This window comes from Lissotriton helveticus, chromosome 4_1, assembly GCF_964261635.1.
Source record: "Lissotriton helveticus chromosome 4_1, aLisHel1.1, whole genome shotgun sequence".
In the NCBI taxonomy this organism is placed as follows: domain Eukaryota; kingdom Metazoa; phylum Chordata; class Amphibia; order Caudata; family Salamandridae; genus Lissotriton; species Lissotriton helveticus.
The window spans coordinates 531,325,773-531,345,450 of record NC_136063.1 but is presented as its reverse complement, the minus strand read 5'-3'; the positions used below and the strand labels follow the sequence as shown (position 1 = coordinate 531,345,450).

Sequence of the window (19,678 nt, the reverse complement as noted above, 5' to 3'; positions counted from 1 at the left end):
CAGGCATGTATGCTCCCTGGCCGTGCTTGTGTACGTCCGGATCCGTGCACGAGAACGTGTGTCTATAGAACCGTGCCGCGCGTGTATGTGTGTCTATAAATATGTATAAAGGCCGGAGTGTGCGGGGCCATAAATATGTATATGTGTGTTGCCAATTAGCCGGCCGGGCCGGGCTGCCTGCGCGCGCGGGCTGCAGCCTGGGTGCCTCCGCCGCCGCCTCCCCTGCCTGCTGCCTCCCCTGCCTCCCGCTCGCCTCTGCAGCCTGCGCGTCATTTGCAATCTGCAGACTGTTGATCACCTCGCTAATTACACCTCTCCCTCTGCTCTGCCCGCCGCGCTCATTCCCAGAGTGCATATCGGGAATAGACACACAAAGACATGCGCACTCAACTTAATCAGCCATTTTTTTTAAACAGGGCTAAAACGATAATAATTAGCAGAATAAAGACATATCGGATTTTCATTTCCTCTGCTCCTCTCCCCAGCCCCTGCACGAGCGAGCAGCGAGCAGGCGGCGGGCGCAGGCTGCTCTCCGGGCAGCACCCCCGGACCCTCGGCACCGCTGCCCCCGCTCCCCCCGAGCCCTGCCGTGCCAGCAGCCTTCTCAACTTCCAGGATTATTCGCCTCTTTTTTAATTTTTATTTTTTTTTAAATATTTTTTTTTTCCGAGTGAACATTCTCTTCCCCGGTTTCTATGGATGTTGTTGTTCGACGGTGGGCAAATTAAAGCTAAGACCCCCCAAAATGTTATAAAAAAGGAAAGAAGACCGGGGCAGGAGCCGAGCGAGGGGCGATGGAAAGTAAGTTCTTTCTTTAACTTTTATTGAGTAGTTTGTGTTTAAATTTAGGTCGGGTATCGATTATCTTTCCAGGCTGATCTTGCACAATCTTTGATATTTCGCTCGCGCTCCCTCCCCTCCGCCTCGCTCTCGCTGCCTCTCTCACACACTCTGCACACAGCGCTGCCGCCTCTCTCCGGACCCCGGACCCCCGGCCGCCCGCTCCCACCACGGTCCGCGGCGGAGGAGGCAGCGCGCTCCCCGGGGCTGCCAGCTTCCGGCTCCGTGGCTACTTCCAGGGGCAGCTCCGCGCGCTCTGCGCCCCCAGCTCCATGCGTTTCACGCCCAGCCCCGGCTCGGTCCACTTCGCTCCCAGCCCCTCTCTGTGTCATTTTTCAGGGTTATCTCGGTACATAGTGTCCTTCGGTCGAGACCACCTCGATCCCAGCTCTTGCACCCGGCCAGGGAAGGTCTGAACCCACTGTCCCCCTCACAGCGTCCAGTCCGGTCCCCCTTTGATCCCACCTCTTTGCACCGCCCGGGCTCTGCAAACCCCTTGCCGGTCTCAACTCCCGGGACAGATGTGTGTCTCTGCCCCTCCATCCATGCACTCCCGGATCTGCCCTGCCTCGGCAACTCAAGCCGTGCACATCCGGCTCCCTGGCCCTCCAGCCGTGCAGTCCCGGCTCCCTGGCCCCTCCAGCCGTGCACACCCGGCTCCCTGCCCAGCCCTGCACACCTCACTCCCCGGGTCGCCCGTGGCAGTCACTGCCCGGGTTACCAGCCTCCCAGGCACAGTTTTGTAAACAGCCCGGCTGCCTCTGCACATGTTTGTAGCTCGCTTCTGCGCGCCGACACTTTGTGTTTTGTTTTCCGGGTCGGCCGACCATGCTCCCTCTGGAAACTTTCGCCGCCCTGTGCGGAGGGGGATGTGTGTGTGCAGCCTGCGGGCTCTGCCCGGTGGTGGGCTCCTGCCGCCAGCCCTGCGCCTCTCTCGCTGCTGGAAGGGCTGCCTGCTTCAGTGCCCCGTACCCTTTCCCTCCCCGTGACAATAGTCGCCTCGAAGGGGCTGAGAATACAGTGTATCCCGGAATCCACTCCAGCACAAAGTGCTTCCCCAAGAAACAGGGCACTTGCTTTCTTTCCTGTGCCCTCCGACCCCCGCTGTGGTCTTGCCAGGGCGCCCCTTAGAAGTGTGAATGAATGAATGAATGACTGGGTGCTTATGCTTTGAAGGGCAGGCGCACACCCCGAGTGCCCTGCCAGGGAGCCAAGGATGCTCCTACCAGAGTGCACACCGAGGGCCTCTTGGGAGCCTGCCAGCGAGGGCAGCATGGGTGCCCTGATACGGTCTTCTTGACAGGAGAGTAGGTGGTCGCACACACCTCCCGCCCCGGTGGCGCCAGCGCTGCTCGGTTACCTTCCTGGGCGGCTGCGCCCGGCTCCTGCTCGTCCCTCGGCCACGTAGCCCGCATCCCAGGCATGAGCTCCGCGGCGCCGCCGAGGACCCGCTGCCGGAGGTGGGCTCCGGTCCGTCCCTCCGCGCTGGCGGGCCGGCATGCCCGCTCCTCCAGGGCTTGTAAGGCTTCCCCCGGGCTCCTCTCGTGCATGGCCCCCTCAAGCGGCGGGCGCGGGAGCCGTGGCGGGCAGGGAGGCTCCGCGGCGCCCGGAGAGCCCCGGAGCGGGGCGTGTTAGGAGACCCACCGCCCCGGACCCTCCCCCGGGCCGGGCACGGGGCCTCTGGCAGCCGCAGGGGCGGCCGAGCCTGCTCTGCCGCTCGCTCAGATTGAGGCAGAGACTTGGCTGCGATTGGGACGCGGCAGTGACATGGCATCGATCGCTTCCATTGAGAGCAATGCAAAACCGCCAGGGTATGTAACACTGTCGATGCCACCCGCCCTGCTGCCTGCCCGCCTGCTCTGAGCGCGCACCGGAGCAGCTCGCATCCCCGCGGCTCGGCCTCTTCAGAGGACCCCCGGAATCTGGATGGGAAAGAGCACGGCCGGAAGACTGCCTGCCCCCCGTTTGTTGACATCCCCCCATGTTTTTCAGAGCGCGCCATTCATCGCCGCTCCTCCAGAGGACTGCATTTAGAACTTTCGCTTTTTGGCCGGAGATGCTTTGGAGGCTGCACTGTTGGCACAAAGGGACTCTGAGGGCATTTTTAGGAGTTTTGTATTTCCGCCGTGCCCTTGAACAGGGGAGGCACGTCGCCCTATCGCGAGCTGCGGGGCTCGGTGGAACGGGGCGCGGGCACTCCAGCCCAGGCCTCTTATCTGTCCATAGTTACAATACCAGGGCTGCAGATTCTCGCCCGAAGCCGGAAATGTTTGTTTGCGCCTTAAGAACCGTCTGGGGGTTGTTCACCGTATACACGCGCCCGCTTTACCTTTCTGTGTCTGATAATAAACATCAGAGTCAATGAAATCATGGGGACAGAGCGCCATAAATCTGCAAAGAGGGCATATCTAAGGGGCAGAGGTCAGGTAACCCGCATGTCTCTGCCAGAGAGACAGTACCTACAGTGTTGTGTGCACACAGACACACTGCTTTGTTGTTGTGACCAGCTCGAGCACGCAAGGCTTACAAACAAATGTAGCCATCTCGTGTATACAGTGATTCCCTAACGGAAGTCCGAAGCGCTTTAATATTTTCTTTTTCGACTGTAGTGTTCCAAAGACGTACTGGGGTAGCAAAATACACCTAGCAGGGCTGCCGCAGAAGCACCCTGTAATAACAGAGAATTTAGCGCTCCACTCCTCACCCCGAGCCTAAATTCACACAATGAGATTTGATTATCGCTAATAACAATATTAGAGCCGGCCTGGATGGATGAGGAGCCAGGCGCTTTTGTTGATTGCAAGGGTTTAATGTTGCATTTCAGAATCTGATGTGGCTCGGCCTCTCTTCCATTAACTGGAAAGCCCCCGAGGTTTTACAATTATTCCTTAAAGATAATACATTTAAGATTGCATAGCTGGGCTGGAGAGAAGTCATAAAGGCAAGAAGGGAGGCCTTTAATAACTCCTGAGATTCAGACATGTTCAGCAGTTAGATTGGCTCTGACTTCAGCAAGGGTCGACAATGTGTCATTTCCATGAAGCCAAATTGCCCTCTGCCTATATGATATTAATGTGCAAATCAATATTTCAGGGATTAAATTTCCCTTCTTCATTTTTTATGGTTTCTACCTCAATAAGTCTCCAGTCTATTAGAAGAGGCTGGGTGATTTAAAATCTCTGGCTGCAGAATAGCTTGTCGCAGCTTCAGGGTCTCCCTGTGACACTGGAGGTATCTGACAGGGTCTGTGCGCCCGGAGGCACGCGCCATACTGTAAGGCCCTTGTTCGATCGACTGCTCAGAGGTATTGAAAAGATCACCCGCATGTTTGCGCCACGTCCCCACCACATTCCACTGCTTTACAAATATTGTGTTAATCTCCTATTGATTTGGTTCAAAATCAATTGGCGCTCCAATCTTATTAGTGATCTGGTCAATATTCCTCGGTGTTGTGCCTCGTTTTATTAACCAGCGTGCGTTAGAGATGTGTTTCAGTCGGCCGTGACAGCTGGTGTTGTGTGTTTTCAGTGTCTATGGGTGAGCCTTGTTTTTCACGCGCCATTTGACCCGCGCACTCTCTCTGGTCAATGGTTTCCTAGAAGGGCTTCAACACGCAGTCATCCGCGGGGCAGTCGCGGCCTGGCCTCTATGGCCGTAGCACCGTATGAGATATTACTGTGCACAGTCACCGCATCTGCAATAGTCAACATAGAATGTTTGGTGATCTGGGCGCCCATCTTGGACGGTGCAAAGCCCAGGGCTACCCCTCGAGGCTGCGGCCTTGACCTCCGCAATGGCAAAGGCCTACTGTCTGTCACTCGGCTGCTTTCTAGTCTTTTACCATCTGGACCAAGTTCTGCACAGCTGCACGGATTTCTTGTGTGATAGAACATTTTTTCCATTCAGTGCGAAATGTTCCTTCCTATGAAACGCACAGACGCGCTTAATTTAGTCTGCGAGAAGAAATGCTCATGCAAAAGCACAAAAGGTGCCTTAATCTCTGCAAGCTGTTTGTTTTTCTACCCCAGGCTTGTCTATTTGGGTTTGAAAAGTCGTGTTTATTGAGGAGATGTTTCTGGGGTGTGACATTAAAATAATACACGGCTTTTCATGCTGGCTGCGGATTTTTTCAGTTAATCTGCAGGGATAGGTTTTATAGCTGTCAAAGCATGGCTGGTCCAGAATTTTTTTGCACTAATTAAAAATATATTGTTTACAGTGCTATATTCTGTACCTTAGGATATCTAATCATGTTCAGTTCTCTGCTACCACAGTATTTACTTTTGTTAATTATTTCTGCATATATATGGTTGGAAGTTATTAGTTCACGTCATCCTGTTTTTGATTTTCATGATGGTAATTCTTTTTTTGGATGCTGGCTAAATGTTCTGCTTATTAAGTGTTAAAATACCAGGTGCACCAAACATGTTTCATGTAAATTGGGAGGTTGTTTATAGTTTCAAATTGCACATTATTACAGGTATACATGTGCATTTAGAAATAACTTCACATTTCGAAGGTACTCGGTACTTAAAGATTGTAATATTTTATTCTGTACAGTGTATATCTGCCAGTGTTTTCACAAATATCTATTTTATACATACTGTGTCCTGCTATGCTATGGGCTTCAATGTGGGTGTGCAAGTGTATGTACTTTTAACTGATTCCAAAGTCGTGTATGTTAGGATGTTTGTGTGTGCGTGTAACTGTTTTCGTGTGTGTTGGGGAATGTGTGTATGAATAGAGGTCTAAGACTGTCGTGTGGCTTAAATGTGTTTGTTGGGTTTGTGTGTGTGAGTATGTGTGTTTGTATCTGTTTTGTCTTTTAAGCCTTCTCGCCTATTTGGTTGTGTATGTTGGGTTGTGTGTGCACGCGCACGCGTGGGAGGATGGGGAAAGTGTCAAAGACAGGCGTTAGGTTAAGCCCACAGTTCAGATATGAAGCGCTTTTGTGTCTGCCTCAGGGCTCTGCCCACAAGGCAGGCTTTATGGCTCCACAGTCTTTTCATGGGTTAAAGTCTTGGCTTGGGTTCAATCTGAAATAGCGCCAGGGAGATAGCGGTGTAAAGGGCAACTCATGTGAATATGTACAAGATCCATGTAATTAGTCCTTAATTAGATTAGCATATGCAGATTCCCAATGTAGAAACTTGTTGATGCGGCGCTTATCAACGGAGTAAAATTGGGCTTTTGTTTTGAGACAATAATGACTTTCAAGTTGGATTGTGGAAACGCACAACCAGCTAATTTAACTCATGCCATGTTAAAATTTCATAGGTTTCCATGGAGACCACTTTAATTGATGCACCGACTAATGTCCTGGGATACACACTGTCCAAAAGAGAGAGCTTGTTTGCCTAATCCACCCTGTAGAAGCACTTGTTTGTACACGGGTCTCTTGTGCGGGAATTTGCATATGCAAATAAACAGATCTGCAGTCCCATTTGTCAGGGCCGTTTATTACGTATAAAAAGGGCAGGGCTATTGTGCTGCGACTGGGCCCTGGAAGGCAGGGCGGCGTCGACCAGTCGGTGGCATTCTTTCATAATTTGTTTCTGATTAATCGAGCAGAGTGAGGCGCTTTCTATTCAGGCCTCTGCAGGGGGAGGTCAGCCCTGCCTCTGAGAGGAGTTTCAACAGTGACAAGGGAAGCCCTCTCCCCTCTCCTGTCGAAGGCTAGATTCCTACTTGAGGATTCCTGCTTAAAGGAACGTGTCTTCTTAATAATCTCGAGTTACCCAAGAGCACAGAAGAGTCTGCTCTGGAATATGCACCCTCCATCTGCAGGAAAGGTAAACTGACAGAACTGCTTTTCAGTGGCAGGAATGGGGGGTTAGGGGTGCGTAAAAGCATCGGAAAAGGATTAGCATTTTTTTGCATACTGAGAAGCCCTCTTGAATAGGGCAGTGCATGGTTGACTAACCAAGATGAAAGGTGGATGGACGCCCGGCTCCTCTTTCCCTCTGTCTCTACTAGGCTCTCCCCAAAGTTCTGTTTGTCCAAGACTTGAGGAAACAAGGGCCAGCTCAGATTGCAGCCACTTTCCAGGCGAGCTCCCGTCCCTTCATCAAGTGAAGTAATATGTATGCTAATGGCGCGGCTTGGAGATGGTGAACACCGGTCTGCATGTCGTGGGGTTCAGGAACATGGCAGGCACAAGCTCGTCAAATATTGACTTTTGGCCTTGAAGCATCTTCACTGCTTTTACTCTTTGGAGTATGGAGGATTTTTTTTTCACTAGCTCGCAATAGAAAGATGTTTGAAGAAATTTGGTCGGATATAGGAAAGCAAGCATTGCAGCACTGTGGACCGTCTTTCTTTGTAAGTATCAATGTGTTGTAACTTGTATCAATGCTTGGTTTCGAAAATGCTGAAAAACTGTATGTAAGATAAAGGTAATTGGCAGTGAAGCTTTGTTAGGGTATGAAATGATCCAGAGTTTATTTTAGTGAATTTTCAAAGCATCCGGGTGGTGGTCTGGGGTCACCAGGTTTGCCCTTAACATTACTACTAGAGTTACTCATTAGGCTCATTAGCAATAATTCTGAAGCACTGGTCATTTGTAGGAGGCAAGAGCTGCTTTAAATGTGCACCTCTATAAATCAGAGTAAGCTTTGGCTTATCATTAATTTGTGTGCATGTTTAGCATGGCTTCTCGGTGTCAGTTCAGCATAACTGTCCTATTGGTGCTGCTGCAGACAGGCCTTGGCCTTTCAGCCAGATGCTCATTGGGCCGCTTTGTTTGCGGCGGGGTCATAGAGCTCGCAGATCAGGAGCTGTGGTGTCAGTCTAGCGATGCTCCAGCTGGGATAATATTTAACTTGTTCTTTGCAACCGGAGGCCCCCAGGAACATTGGTGGACAATCCACAGAACCTGTTTGCTAGAGCTGCTAGGAGCCATCTAGCCTCAGGATTATCTGCTTTCCCCCAATATTGGTTAACAAGTCTGTTAATGTGTTACCATTAGAAGCTGGTCCTCTCGCTTATTCCCTTCCTGAAATGCTCCTTTCCCATCTACTTATCTACTTTCCAGCTACTTGTGTAGCAAGTGATGTTTGTGAACAGAGAGTGATTGTGAGGGCTAAAGATGTTTGTTTTAGTTTTTACTAATTTGAACTGCATGCAGTGTGCTAGATGATTTGTAAAAGCTCACTGGCCAGGCTGAACTGCTTTCTGGACAACACATGGGTCAATGATCCTACGTGCGCACACACAGCCACACACATGCACTTACATTTCATGTCTAGCATGCTGACCTAATGCACTTGCCACATATACTTGGTTGACAGGCAGGTCGACTATGTCCCAGACTATTGTAGGAAGAGCTAGGATAATCCTGATGTTGGATTTCAGTTTGATCAAAACTACACATTTTGACCATTTGTGTGGAAATGCCACACTTCACGAAGCGCAGGGTGACTTTACAGTTTATTATGGACCTGTGTATGACTAGAGGCCATGTGTTATTGAATCTAATTCCCTCAAACTCAACGCAGTTCTGTGGGTTCTCTTTTAGCGTGCATGCTAACACAGCAGGCCACTTACTCTCAATTGGAAAGCCTGATGTAAAACAAGAAGCTCAGGTACAATAAGGAACAGGAAGTAAGTTTGCACGGCTAGGGCATTTGTGCTGCGTACAGATTTATGTCTGTATTTCTTTGCCTACAGGCTGATGACCCCAGTGTACTGTGTGTAACAAAAAAACAGAGGAAGGGTTAACTGTGGAAACAAACTGGCTAGAACAAAGCTCTGAAGATAAAGACAGGCCTCCTGTTTTTTTTTGTAAACAAAGGGCTCACTGTTCATACGGAGGCCTGTGTACAGTCCTAGCAGTTGTTGATTATAAATTAACTACACATGTGATTTTTGTATCTTCCTTTTTTAACAAACTCTAGAGCTATGATTTGAAACACATACTACTTTTTGAAACTGGTAGATATAATAACACCGGCTACACCTGTTTTAGGCTCTATGTATTTCTTACACCTGAGTGCGGGAGTGGAGAGTATGATGTTATGCCCTTTGAGAAGCAGCACATACTAAGTATTATTAATGTTACCTAAAACTACCCTGACGCAGACATTTGAAATAGTTCCAGTTACCGCCATTTCACTTAATATTTTTAAGTTTTTTTGTGTAGTTCACCATTTCATTATTCTTGTTCTGTGAATTTTTGGGGATAATCAATTACTGTTTGGAAAATCGATATAAATATTATCATATTAAAAAAAGCACAGCCTTCTATTTTTCTAGGGTGTTGGCAGTAGAACGTAATTATGCTTTAAGTACTGATGTACTGTAAGCATCCTCTTGGCCACACATTCATTTTGAACAGAGGAAAATATCCTATCACGACTGGAAAGGACTGAAATGAGGGTGCCTTTATTTAGCCTGCACCCCTGAATATACGCGGGGCATAGGCCAGCACCCTTCCACGTTTGAGAGGAATTGCTTGTCATAGAAGCCTGTTCAAGAGCCCCCTGTCAACAAGGAAACCCTGGCAGCGCTTGAAGTGGCTCACCTCTGAGTTATTCATAAAGCCCACACAAGCACTTGGCTTTGTTGTTGATCTGGCTGGAGGGGTTGATGCCTATCCGAACAGAAATGGAGAGTGCGTTGCACGACCCATAACGGAATAGCCCTTTAGCTCAAAGCTTGACCTCGCTCCCCAAGATCTGTAGTGCCACCATCGACTCTCTTTGGATGTGCAGCCTCTGATGAGTAGCATGAGGTCGCAGCAGGCACACGTGCCACTTGCTGCAAGGATATCAAGCAAGTGTGTACTCTACAGAGATGCAACTTGAGTTCTATCGGAATAGAAATGCGTCCCCATTTGGTTGTGATAAAACTGCCTTTTCTTGCAAGTGGCTTTTAGATTTACCAGGCTTTTTTCAAGTCTGACAGCATTGTTGTGATTTGAAACACTTGATGCTTCTAAAGAACCTGATGTTTGAATGAGAAATAGCCTTGTGTATGAAATACCAGCTGGAGTTCACCCAAAATGAAGCCTGGAAACCCTGTATGATTGACATGTGTTCTGACAGCTTGAAATGCAAGGATTGCCCTGTGTTTTTAACACATTGGGGTCCCAGCTTGTTAACTAGCTGAAGTTAAGAGATTGTTTCCCCTTGTGCTGGCAGTGCACCTTCTCGGGGTGTTCCAGGGAGGTCCAAGGGAGGCGTGGGCTGCCGTGAGACAGTTAACTGGCACAGAGTATGCACTGCAGCAGAAGTTCTGTCTGCGAGGCCTTAATCCCCAGATAAACATTTCCTCAAGGCAAGCCCCATCTGACCCTGTCTCAGACTAGCCTTGCGTTCTGCTGCTAATGTTCTGTTTTGTTGCTGCTTAAAGTTAGAGATCTCTTGAAGGGACACGTCCATCCACAGGAAAATTAAAGAAAGGCGTCATTTTAGGTAGATGGCGATGAGAGTTAATGATATATCTGCAGCTCGCCCAGTCTTCGTGTGCAATCTGATCACAGCCATCAGCTCATTTGTCATGGCTGAAGTGAAAATGTCACGACCAATGAGTGTATGGCGGCTGACGGGGGGCAGGAGGCCCTCTGCAGACACTTTATGTGCTGGGAGTGGGTCACAGCTTAGATGCAGCTCTGGGGAAATGTTGGGATTAGCCAACTCAGTGCTCAAATCCCTACCATAACAGAATTAGTCGAGCAACTGAAGTTTGCTTAGGAGGGGGAAAACTTCTGGCAAGTGGCGCCAGGCTGCAGCCCTATGGACATAGAAACCTGTAAGGTGGTGTGTTAAAGTAGTTGTATCGATTTTATCTGCTGTACAGTGCCTTGCACTCTGGCCTCATGTGTGCGTGGCATGCGAGCAGGGGCGAGGGGGAGAGTTCATAAACTTTACTTGCAAACAGACAATTTTAAGTTGCAGAAATGTCAATCAGGTGTGAATTCATTTGAACGCACTTTGTTGTGGTGGCCTACTGCACACTTTTCTGATGTGGGGAAACCATCTCAAGCGTTGTTTCTAGGTTGCTCACTTCATTGAGTGCAGTGGAGATGGCTAACCTGGTGCAGCATGTTTCTTACAGTATTAGAGCATATGTTCATATTCTGGCTGCCATCACACAACAGCTGAAAAACCTCATCAAACCTGCCACCTGCGCGTCATACTACTGGTTCACTACATGCTCCGTGTATGCACACTTGACTCAATGGGACAAGCCCTTCACCCATTGATTTTGATAGATTTAGGCTACTCTGACTTTATAATCTAAGGACTGTCTCCTGCCCATGCAGACTGTCCTAAGCGGAGGGTAGAGCTGATTAGGTTTGCCTTCCTCCACCACGTGCAGCCATTTAGCTGTTTTAAATGTATAATTATCATTGCATGTCATTAGATAGCTGCACTGATTGCCGCCAACCATTGTCTGCCTGCACTTAATGCTGAAACCTGATCAACGTCTTCCTTTAGTTGATGCTTGGTGGTAAACTTTAATTAACTCTTATTGCATTGAAGAAGAGTTCAGACTCAGTGCTCACCAATCATTTCCCTTCATTATGCCCTGACAGCTTCACTTGTTGTGGCCTCCAATAAATGCATAGTCAATAAATAAACAAGCAGGCCTTCCTGCCTTGAAGTTTATCCTCGCACATACTTCTCTAGCTCTGAATATTAGATAATTGGATGAAGGTAATTATTTGAGCTTCTTGTGTATCCTTATTTTTTCAGTCCCTAATCTCACAGTTCCAGTTTCATGCCAGAAAATGTCCTTTTAGGAGAAACTGTAGATTTATGATAAGATTATTGCTGTAGCATGCTTCTTTGATATATGCATCTTTTGAATCAATGCAATTAAGGTTGTCTCCTATTGGAATGTGTGTAATTATTCTTCTTAAAATAAGTTTCCTGTAATGATATTGGAGTTCATGTAATCAGGTTACTGGCAGATCATGTGAAACTCAGTTCAAGTTCGCTGGCTGCTTGATTTTATTTTAGTCGACATCGAGTTTGTTTGAAAAGGCATAATGTGTGTAGAAAGCAGGGAGCACATAATTATGCCTGACGTTTTGTTTGTTTGTAAAGAAATCGAATTAAAGTTCATACATTTTAAAACGCAAAGGTTAATTAGAGAATTGCTCATTTCACTTGCGCAAAACTGTCGAATTAACTTTCAGTTCCCAGGATGGCAAATGGCAATTCATAACAGAAACAAAAGTGTTCAGCTAAATGAGGGCCTGACAATAGCCAAAGGCCACTAGATCACTCTAAAAAAAGGCCAGTGACCTCGGAATGATAAATGACTTTTTCTTTTTCGCGTTTTGCATGAACCAGAGGGTGTATGGATGGCCCTTTCTAGTTTAATGGAGTGTAAACTAATGCCTAATGCTTCCATGGCATGCACTACACCGCTGAATGTCGTGTTGGACCCATTGCCTGTTATAGGCCGTAGCATTCTCTCAGAGCTCTGCGGACAGACCATGGGTGCATTTTCAGTTGCCCCCACATCTTCAATAGTTTACGCATAAGCTTCAAGTTGCAACATTGCGAGTAAAAGTGGAATGTTGCCAGAAACATCTGACTTGCAATGACGTATATAGAGATAAATATAATAGTGGTAGCTTGCAAGCAAAGCTGTGGCATGGACAAAAGAAAGAAGCCACTCAGACCAGCAAGTGTATTATGATGCTGGGAGATGGCAGCGGTGGTGGCTCGTGTAATGGAACCCACGTGCGCCTGCTGTAGTTGACAGTTCAATAGGTCGCCCGCTTTGTAAAAAGGTGTGTTCACCCCACTGCTGCCTCCGAATGTGATTGGATTGCGCACAGGAACACACGCCTTGCATCCCTGACTGCAGGTTCCATGCTTCTAGTAAGACAATGTGTGGACTTGCGTGCATAGTTGCATTGTTAAAGACCTAGCAGCTCTTGCTGAATCGTGGTATGTCATTGTCTTCTCCGGTCAACAGAGCATGGTCTTACCTCGACTTACACCATTAGTAACTGGAGGAAAGCACACAGATCATCAATGTGTATCCCCGCAAACCTTGAGGCGCCTCGTGTTGTTTCCCATCTGCCAGGCTTTAGCACCATGTGTCAGAGAGGCCATGACACTTGTATTGTCAGAGCAATGCAACAATGCCGGATGAAGCATTAGGAATATTGAGCGATACGTAAACATAGTAATATGATGTGTTAATTCGCAGACACAATTAATCCTGTGCATTTTTTTTAAAGAAAGACTCCATGGATTTCAAGGTTAAGCTTCTTTCAGCACGATTATAAACTTGAACTTTCAAATCTGTGCGAGGATTGGGCGGGTGCAAAGCGAAGAGGCAATGGATTTGGGCCTTTTTCTCATCTACAAAATGCATGTAAATTGGTTCGAATTTACATAACCTTAAGCATTGTCATAATGTATATTGTGGGTGCCATGTAATACCTGGCAAGCCCCAAGTGATTTGTAGATTAATATTTTTGTACTGAAGGAAAACCGAATGGATTAAGAAGTCATAATTTTAACTCTAATCCTGCTTTGCATAGATGGGCCTGGGAGAGGTGATTAATGCCCTCGGCTTTCTGGTGGGCTGTATTTCAGAGGCATTAATTTCTCGAAGGCAAAGTAAAAGTGAGTGTGCCCTGGGTATGAGGCAGCAGCTTTTGGGTGCTGCCTGAGGCTGTTTAGTACTCTGGTTTTTCCTGCTGCGACCAGCGGAAGGGCTCCGTGTCAACCAGAAGAGCGGTGAAGTGGAGCGCCAGCATCACAAGAGGTACAGTGCATCCTCACCCCTTGTCTCCCCCTGACTCTGTCCTCTCAGAGCTGTGTTTGAAGACACAGACTTACCAAAATATGCAAGCAAACAGATTTCCCAGAAGAAGCACGTGTTTGTGTGCAAAGGTAATATGAACTTAATGGAGGGGGGGGGGGGGGAGCATACCTTGCATATTGATTATGAAATGTTCCTGGCAAACACAATGAGTCACAGATTTTCGACTGCCGATCGTGCTCGGGGAGGAGAGCAGCTGTAGTGTTTTATTAAAACCGTGGAAAGAGGAGAAGAAGGTAAAGCAACAGTTCCTGGCCTCGATAATTAAATTACAAATTCCACCGAGTGCTGCAGTTTTATGGCAAACATACACTGCGCCGTTCCTGCTCCGAGTGGATGCAGAGCGACCATGCAGCGAGGCCATCGGTCACACTGGGTCTGATTGTACAATTAAAACAACCTGGAGGGACGGGCAGCTGAGGCCTGGAGGGGCTGGAATGTGGAGATGGGACCAGGTAGAGAACAGTCCACTCTTTGCCTTTCTCGGCCCCCCCCCCCCCTCCGCCTCACCCCCCTCAGTGGGCTCGGGTTGAAAGCTGCACGATATTCGGTTACATCCCTCTGTTCAAACTTAATTACCTCCCCCCTTTGTCGTGACATGGGTGGAAAGTTTCTGGCGTGTCAGAAGAGGTCGTCACACATTCTTTCGCAGTTCTCTTCATTAATTCCCGCGTGCAGAAGCCCTTTCTGTCGTGCTGGGCAGGGAGAAGGGTGTAATGGAAGAGTCCCGAAGCATCAGCAGGAAGCTCTAAGCTGGTTAATGCAGTATAATTGTCTGGACATAGACTGGCCTTTGTTTGTGCAGTTCACTTCGAATCAGCTGTAATTAACTCCAGAGTGTTTCCAGATTGCCAGCAAAGAAAAATTACAGCGTTTCTTCTCGAAATTGTATGGCTCGAGTAGACATTAACTATGCAGATTGTTTTTACTTTGACATATTAAGGGAACGCTTACTTAGCTCACCCTTCTGACCCCAGAAGAAGAAATATGAATATTTACGCGGGTTCTGCTATTAGACTCTGAGTCTATTAAATGTGGTGGACACATGTTAAACTCATATATGCTTACTGGCCACTCTGGGCACCCGTCAGTATCCCCTGGGCAACTGTACATTTTGGGTTGTCACTTTGAGGGCTGTCCCTGCACACTGTGCCAACCACAAGCCAACAGCCTGTACTGTGAAAAAACTCGCCTGCCCATGAGCACGCGTGCAGTTTTTCCCCCAGTTTTTTTTCTATCAAGTTGGCCCCCAGCCATGTGAACAAGAAAAAAAGTAGCAAGCAAAGTGGCCTGTGGTCACGAAACCTTTTTGGCATAAAGCATTTACCTGCACGTTGTTGTTTTGAAAGAATTACTTGGAAAGATGTGATTTGCTTGGCTGTGCCCATGGGCTGGCAACATGCATGTAACACCCTCCCAAAAACACTGGGCTTCTAATAATGGGTTCCTGCAGGGACTAAAATGAGGCAGCATCGTGATCAGGTCCCCGGATAATGCGTCTAATAATACAGCGCTCTACACAAAAGATCTGTCAGCAACCGATGGAAACAGAAGTCCAGCCAAAATCTTTTTTTTCCCTTTCTTCGAATTTAACAATAAGGAATTTAAGCCTCAATGTGGCTTTAGCAACCAAAGAAAAGAAGCTCTTCGTGTCTGCATAATACCACTTTGATGGATTTTTTTCATCAGCCCTCTGTACGTGGCAACAAATAAACAAGTATAATTATAGTTGTGAAGGCCTATTCACCGCTTTGTCAGGATTAGATATATGTGCAGTTCACACTGAGCCTCTCTTTTGTCTTTGCCTAACTCACTATGACATATTGAAAGAGGATTTGGTGTGGGGAAAAGGCCACGGCACAGACAGTGATGACCTTTAGGAAACATGATACAACTCGAGGCTTTTTTTATTTATTTTTTTCCTCTCTCGTTTTGGATGTGCAACGTGTGGTGTTACCACGTTTGGTTTTAAGTTAGCAACTTTTAACCCGTTCTTGACTGCGTCAACAAAGAATCAAAGGCCGAGGAGACAGCTAAAGAGCAGAGAAGAAGAGAAACAAAAGGCCGAGCAACCTATTGGTCTCCGTTCCCAGCGTTTAGCAGCGTGCCTGCCCTGGCATTCCTTCCCCTTTATTCTGCCCTCTTGATCAGATCACGTTCTTTTTAATCAGTTCACAAACACCGTCTCAGTGAAGCGTAGAAGAGGGCCGAGGCTTTCTCAATTAAGAAGCCGGAGTGAAAGCGCCATCTCGGACTCTTTGTTCTAACGGGAGCGCTGCCTTTTAAATCTCCAGCAATTCATCTATTGTCCGGTCAGACCCCTTTTTTTTCATTAGCAGATCTCGCAGGAGGTTGGTTTTTGCAAGTTAGCCGAGCGGAGTTTGGAAAACAGCAACTGTGGAAGTTGACTGCGGGAGCGAAACAGAAGCTGCATATTTTGGCTGAGATTTGGGTAACCGGTTTCTACAAAGGATTTTTGTTTTATTTTTTAAAGTCAAGGCTCGCGCGGAGTACGAGGACGCCATAAATGCAACACTGGATCAAGGTATGCGTTTCTGTGAAGTCAAGCGGCGTCAGTGAGGGCGGTTGGTACCGTTACAGCGTATGTCGTTTCTTGCTTCGTGTGTTAGCATTTCGGATTATTTGCATGTTACGCACGGCGTGTCCTGGACATTTTCCCGGAAGCGCCGCCTTCAAAGGGTGTCGTGACCTGGACATGCTTCTGGAGGGGCAGGAAGTCCTCGTGCGCGGCTCGACTGGTCGATACTCTGTTTTCGCATGGCTTGCACATGTTGACTGAGTGTAGGGGAAGTTCTAACGCAGTTGGACTGTACCATTTGAATAAGGGCGAGGATACAAAAAAGAATGACCCATTCATTGCGTACTGGTGCCTTGTTTGTGATGATCCAGTGGTTGTTATTTAATTATTCATGTTTTCAAAGCCAAGTGTGGTCGAGAGTTCATTTCTAAGACGTGTGAACAATGACAGTGTCATAAAACCCGCTTGTGTGAGTGGCATCCTGCCGTCCTTTAAAATTAAAAAGACAGTTGGAAGTATTTGGTGTCATTGTTTCAAGCTAATGGGTGCCTTAGTAATTTAGAATATGCCTACGTCTTCATGTCTTGCTTTCTGCAGAGAGACATAGCACTATAATTCCGACTTTTGCCAAATGAATACAGTTGTGTAAAGTTTTGTTCGTAAATGATGTACAATATCTTTGGGACTTTGCTGGGCTTTTTGTCTGAAAAGCAGGCGTTAGTAAATGCTCATTAAACGCAGGGTATGCATCCATAATTGTTTTGGTAGGGATTTTGTCACACAGAGGGCATTCTCAGAATCACATGGAATGGTGTCTCTCATGAAAGCCCAAAAGCAAGACTAGATATTGCCATGGTATATCGGATAGGATTCAATTCATTTTCATTCTCACTTGAATCATGGCAAATGTAGTAATATTAAGACTCGCCCATACCAAAGCCGCCGGAACACAAGCATGCTCTGTGTGGATAGGATGGTCTTATAGAAAGAGGTTGGGGAGTGTACAGGGCATTGCCAAATTGATTGACTGCGACCTCTGCTTGGCGCAGCCCAATGTGTTTGAAACTTGGGCTCGTTGTTGTGCATGTCTGCATGGAGTTACTCACTCATTGCAAAGCTAAATACATTTATCCTTCCTGAAATGAAACCATTGCCAGATTTGCATGCCATGAGCACAATTAACCTGCTGCTCTTCAGTGATTACAATTAGGCATTGAATGTGGCACGGTTTCATTAGGGAACAATTGCACTGTCACTTTCACCATCAGATATACCAAAGGTAATTTTGACTAATTCACAATTCATGCAAACTATCAGATACACGTGAAACTGACCATTCCCCCTCCCTGACATAGAGGTTAAATAAAGTAAACAAGTTAGTTACCATTGTGTGCCTAAAAGCAGAGTGACTTCCTTTGAAGATTTTTGTGTGTGCAAATTAATGCTTATTTTGATCCAGACTATCTCCTAGTGTGACCCTTCAGGAGGGTGCTCTACTTAAAGTAGTGTTTTATGGTTTGCTAATTCAAATGACCATGATTGACAGAATACAACATTTTAATGCTTTGTTTGTAAATATAGCCGACTCCAAATTTGCCACAGCTGTTACTCCAAACTGATCACACAGACCCGTTGTGAATAGTAGAAACCATTAAAAATTGCTTTTTCGTTTGAATTGCTTGGCTTACTCTTGCTTGCATTTTTAGGAAAAAAGTCTCATGTATGGAAGCTCAGTAAGAGTCACTCAGTATCCTGTCATTGTTCTCCTTTCCTGAGAGAGAGCGAAAGAATGAGAGTGCAAGCGAGAGACTGTGTTAGAGGGGGAGGGAGAAAGAGAGATAGATATATCAAATTACATTAAAAAACCATTCTTGAAAAGTACAGTTTTTGTTCAGTACTGTGACCTAGATAATTGGGATTTTTTCTGCGGTTGGCAAACCCAGTAGCTGGAAATAATGTCTGTGCTGTGAGCACTTTGTTGTTGTACCATTGTAGTACAGTGCTTCCAGTAGGCAGTACCCACAGGCTCTACCGTGAGACATCTACACAAATGCATATCACTTAAAACTATAATCAGTCACTCTGCATGAGTAATTTGGCCTAGGTTCATCCTGTGCCTATCTGCGCCATTCTGCTGTGGTGTGTCTTTTTAAAGGTTGCCCTTTCACAAGATAGGGAGTTTGTGGTTTGTGATGTGAGCCTGCGACGAATGATTGAAGGATTTCATCAGCAGCGCTTGCGTGAGATTTGTTAAGCCAGGGGAGATGTTGATAGAAGCAGTGGTGAGAGATGGACAGCACACCAGGATTGATTACATCAAAATGGTCTCTGAAATCGTGTTCATTACTTTTTGCAGTGAAAAAACACAGCAAGTGTGATTTCCCCCCAGGATTATGGCACAGGTAGCAGTAAATATTAATTTCTGGCTTGTTGCCTAGTGAGGCACCTGAAGGGTAGGGGAGAACTGGGATTGCTGTTTACTGGGGACCTACTGAGGGTTTTTACAAAGGGACTATTTGACGTAAGCAGGATTGCCTGCTAAAATGAAGACAACTGAGGTGCTGTCTCTCTGCAGGCCACTGTTGCAAGGTTTTAATCTGTTTCTCTCGGTGTGCTGCAGAATTAAAATTTTCATTGCCACCATCATAAACGTGCTTGAAATAATAAATTACAAATGTACATGATGTATACAAAGAATGATTTCTTGTTAATGCAACTATATGTTTTATTCTGTATCAAGAGCATTAAAAAGTATATCTTTCTCATCCCCATGTATGTTTCACACTTATAGTAAAACATATATTTGAGTGTGTGTGTATGTATATGTGGGTGTATATGTATGTGTATATATATATATATATATATATATATTTATATATATATATTTATATATATATGCTACTTGAAAAAGCTGGTAAGTTTACCTGTAAGCAATCTACGTTTCATTGTGTTAAATATGTTCTATGCAGTTGTCTGTGATAGATATTCATACTGGTTTCAAATCAGTTCCCGTAACCCTATTGATAGCCTGTTGAGGAGTAGCTGCAAATTAGTGATGAACTATTAGTGCACTGTGTCATTATTTAATAAAAATGGCTCCTCTCACCTTATTTTTTATCCAGGTCCCTGACAGGCTGGATGAAATGAGATCCCCATGTAGCAATTGCCATGGAAACCTGTGACTCCCCTACTATCTCAAGACAGGAAAATGGGCAGAGCACATCAAAGCTATGCGGAGCGACACAACTTGATAATGAGGTGCCAGAGAAAGTTGCAGGGATGGAGCTTGACAGGGAAATCAGCTCTACAAATGACAACCTGAGAACGGATGAGCGCAAAAGTGAATTCTTGCTGGGTCTCAACATAGAGAATGCGGCTACCTCTCAGGTTACCTCGGCAAAAGAGATACCCTGCAACGAATGTGCCACTTCCTTTCCCAGTTTACAGAAATACATGGAACACCACTGCCCTAACGCCCGCCTTCCTGTCTTGAAGGATGAGAACGAA

The 19,678-nt window shown here is 46.6% G+C and overlaps 1 protein-coding gene across 4 annotated transcripts in view; it reads left to right on the top strand.

Moving 5' to 3' along the window:
• Positions 1-447: 447 nt before the first annotated feature.
• The window catches only part of ZFHX4 (zinc finger homeobox 4), a 134,267-nt gene continuing 115,036 nt past the window's right edge, over positions 448-19,678 (top strand). For 3 of the 4 annotated variants that reach the window (XM_078687125.1, XM_078687126.1, XM_078687122.1), the window contains exons 1-2: positions 7,091-7,161; positions 19,294-19,678. The exon at positions 19,294-19,678 is cut by the window's right edge and continues 2,233 nt beyond it. In XM_078687125.1, the coding sequence (XP_078543251.1) occupies positions 19,340-19,678 (339 nt within the window). In that variant the 5' untranslated portion in view covers positions 7,091-7,161; positions 19,294-19,339. Of the gene's footprint in view, positions 802-7,090; positions 7,162-19,293 lie in introns of those variants that run through there. The other variant, XM_078687123.1, reaches the window with a different exon arrangement.